Consider the following 3,688-nt stretch of genomic DNA (forward strand, 5'->3'; position numbering starts at 1 on the left):
GCAGGGTCAAAGAAAGTGTCGCCAAAGAAACCGTTGCCGTCGTCGTAGCCACAACACCATCCTGGCTTGGTCACATGGTTGTCTAATATCACCATCACATTTTTGTCTCCCAATTTAGCTACCACCTTCTGCAAAAACGAAAAAAATAATAATCATGTTTTCAAAGGAAATGAGTAATTTGCGGGTAAAAATAAAAGTATACATGATAAGAGATTTCGGTAAAAAAATATATAATTAAATTAGTTTTGAAAACCATAGTCTTAAAAGTATCCACGTATATAACCAAAATTTTGTTTTGTGAAAATTTATTCTTTTTTATTCATCATTATTTTTGATGATTTTATTTTAGTAGAGTCATATGTGTATTTTATGACCTATTATATTCTAATTTGAGTTTTTGGATGGGTCTCCGAACCATTAGATTTTACCTTTATGGATAGAAAACTAAATATTTTTGGGCTAAATTGTTTAGCTAGTATATTATATACCACTGTAATTAGTAAGTAAAGAATATAGATGATTAGTTTTTTTTAAATTCTTTTTTTCTATCCGAATAAATTAATCCAAGAAATTTGATACTATCATACCTTGTAAGCTTCAATGAGGGGAAGATCAATCATGGATGGGTTCTTGGTTTGGAAACCAGAAATGTCATCAGTAAGACCAAGCCTTTGAAAAGATTGTCTCACAGTAACGTTATTAGCCAATGTCTCATTAGTAGCCAGATCAAGTGGCCAAGTTAATCTAACACAATTGAAACCCATTTCAAGTATCTTCTTGGCCAAGTCATCTACCCGTTGCTTACTCAGCCCTTCCGCCACCACAGGCTGCAAATGTGATGGCCAATTCACACACGCCAGCTTCACTCTTTGCCCTTTTTCGTCGATGATCCAATGAGATTTTGTAGAGAGAGGAAAGGCCATGTTGTTTGTGATGAAGGAGAAGAACGAGAAGAAGATGATGAAGCAAAACATACGTTTTAGCTCTTTTGTCTTCTTCATGTTAAATGTATTTAGAAAAGTTTGGGGGTGTTTGTGTTTTTTTTTTGGTAGGTGTTGGTGAATCATTTCGCAGAGACATACATATAGAGAGAAATGTGTCAAATATTATAGAAATAGAATAGTTTATTGTGTTGTATTTCATAAAATTAAGGCATATATATATAGTGATTAGTTTTGACATATTGCTAACACAATATAATGTAAATTTTCCTAAACGGATAAGGAAATAACTTATACAATAAGTAATATCAAGATGTAGAATATTACCGCACGATACACATCTTGCTTCCCTAATACTCCCACATTTGTATGTATATCTTGTGGACCAAGTAAATGCTTTAGAAGTAAAGTTGTGGTATTTAGGCTAATAAGCTCTTTCCTGAGTTGGAAGGAAAACAAGCATCGTATCATGAGATAAAGTTGGCAACTTTAAGGGTTCAAAGACACAACACAACTTAGAAACTGGTAGAATTGATCGCTTATGTTAATAATCTAATCTAACAATAGCGTCAAAGCCATCATAACTTCTAATTAAATTCTATCTTAGTAATTGGATCCAAGTCACTCACGTCGATCCGAAAAGCAAGAGGATCATACTAGTAACGGTTGAACCTTTTCCATAAAAAAAGAAAAGAATATGTACAATCAACGGAAACTTTAGCTGTCTTGTCTACTGAATTTGAGAAGTTGGGTGAAAAAAAATCTTAGAAGAGTGTATGAATTAGACAAATAACACATATTGAAACCAAATGGTACATGGTGATGTGTTAGGACAATTATATCTCTTAATGAAGACGACTTTGAGATATGTCATGTGACTTTTCCCTCCTTCCTCTTGAACTTTTGTGATAAGATTTCTCTACCTCAAATATCTGATTGGTTAAAATTCAAGCATATGTAATCTCTATTCTAGCAATGATAATTCTAGCACAATTAGTTGTGTAAATTTATCAAACCCAGAAGAAGAAAAATGAAGGATCAAATTGAGAATTCTTAAAATAAATGGAGGAGATGTAAACAAACAAAATAATGAAGGTTTATATTGACTTTTTGTTTTAGATCAAGGTTGATATTGCAATTTATCTTTAATTTGCTGATCAACTTATTTTGTGTCGCCGCGTCAGCCGCTGTAGTGCCTCGACGATGGCGGTGGTTTGATCTCTTTTCCTCTCTCTCTGTTTCAGTTTCTCTTTGTGGCCAGAGAGCTTAGTACTAATTACTCCCACGATCAATGTTTCCATAAGATGTCTCCAACCTTAGGTTACATATCTCTCTTTTGATCTCTGATTTTGTTGTTTCACCTTACATTGCCCGACAGTATCTTGTGTTCTCTGGAGTTAGATCCTTATCGAATCATTGTTATAGATTTTTCTTACCGTTTTGAAAAATGTAATAAACTCATTGTGGCTTTTCTTTCCCCTGAAATCAAATCAGTCCGGACTTGTTTAAAAGAGGAGCCAATGAGACTAAGCACAGCCTTATCGAAATCTTTCCTTTGAGATGTAACTTTTTTATTCATAGCAAGCCAGGATTATGTTCTTTATAACATCATCTTACATATACTTGCTTCGTTTCGGTTTATATTACATAATGTAGAGACGAAGTTTTTATTCATAACTTGTACAAAGTCTAGAACTATATAGATTGGTGCACTCACTGAACTCGAACTGGGACAAGCTTGAGAGGTACTTTCTTGACGACTGTAAGGGTACCAGCTTCTTCTTTATCGATGTCTTCATGTGTCATACCATCAGGTGCTCTCCAATCGAAGTAGTAAAGTAAGTTCAAGAGTCCCAATTCCACAGTAGCTACCCCCATTACTATACCGGGACATATCCTTCGACCAGACCCAAACGGTAAGAGCTCGAAATGTCTTCCTTTATAATCCACAGGACTATCGATAAACCTCTCCGGGTTAAACTCTTCCGGGCTTGTCCAGTATTTCTGATCTCTTCCTATCGCCCAAGCGTTCACCAAGATCTGTGTCTTTGGAGGAATATCATAGCCTTGGACCTTGATGTGAGCCATTGTTTCCCTTGGGAGCAGAAGAGGTGCTGCTGGGTGTAATCTGAATGTTTCCTTGATCACCATGTTCAAGAAAGGAACTTTGTCGACATCTTCTTCTGTGATTCTCTCCCTATTGTTGCCAAGACGGTCTCGGATCTCGCCTTGAACTTTCTTCATCACTTCAGGGGTTTTAACGAGTTCCGTCATTGCCCATATCATGGTAATAGCTCCTGTGTCTACTCCTCCTAGAAACAAATTCTAGCAAAGAGAAAAAAAAAAAAAATTGTAAATATGCAGATTCAGTTTCAATGCAAATGTGTTGTTGAAACAAATCTTGTTTTTTGTTTTTTTTTTGTTCTTACCGATAGTAATGCCTTGATGTGATCTGTCGTGAGCTTCAAGGCATCATCTTTGCCTTGTTTATGATCATCGATCACATCCAACATAACATCGACGATATCTCTGTGATCTTTTGATATATTTCCAGGATGTAAATGATCATCGATCACACCTTGAAACAGAGTATCGAGCTTGACGAAAACATCTTTGAGCCTCTTGTGTTGCCCGGAAATACAGTCAACGAGCCATCCAAGTCCGGCAATAGGAAAGAAATCAGAGCAAGTGAAACTACCCTGAGCTCTCTCGGCTTCAGACACAAGCTCTTCGATCTTGTCTTTATC

At 36.0% G+C, this 3,688-nt stretch overlaps 2 protein-coding genes across 3 annotated transcripts in view; both read right to left on the bottom strand.

Moving 5' to 3' along the window:
• Positions 1-1,096, bottom strand: part of LOC109133273 (endoglucanase-like) — a 7,697-nt gene extending 6,601 nt beyond the window's left edge. Inside the window, exons 1-2 of the mRNA XM_019246261.1 lie at positions 588-1,096; positions 3-128 (exon numbers count right to left, since the gene is read on the bottom strand). Of these exons, the coding sequence (XP_019101806.1) occupies positions 3-128; positions 588-1,067 (606 nt within the window). The 5' untranslated portion in view covers positions 1,068-1,096. The remainder of the gene's footprint in view (positions 1-2; positions 129-587) is intronic.
• The window catches only part of LOC104790247 (cytochrome P450 71B17-like), a 2,712-nt gene continuing 1,503 nt past the window's right edge, over positions 2,480-3,688 (bottom strand). The window contains exons 2-3 of one of the 2 annotated variants that reach the window (XM_010515959.1): positions 3,371-3,676; positions 2,480-3,266 (exon numbers count right to left, since the gene is read on the bottom strand). In XM_010515959.1, the coding sequence (XP_010514261.1) occupies positions 2,655-3,266; positions 3,371-3,676 (918 nt within the window). In that variant the 3' untranslated portion in view covers positions 2,480-2,654. The remainder of the gene's footprint in view (positions 3,267-3,370; positions 3,677-3,688) is intronic. The other variant, XM_019246641.1, reaches the window with a different exon arrangement.

This window comes from Camelina sativa, chromosome 6 (genome assembly GCF_000633955.1).
Source record: "Camelina sativa cultivar DH55 chromosome 6, Cs, whole genome shotgun sequence".
Lineage (NCBI taxonomy): Eukaryota > Viridiplantae > Streptophyta > Magnoliopsida > Brassicales > Brassicaceae > Camelina > Camelina sativa.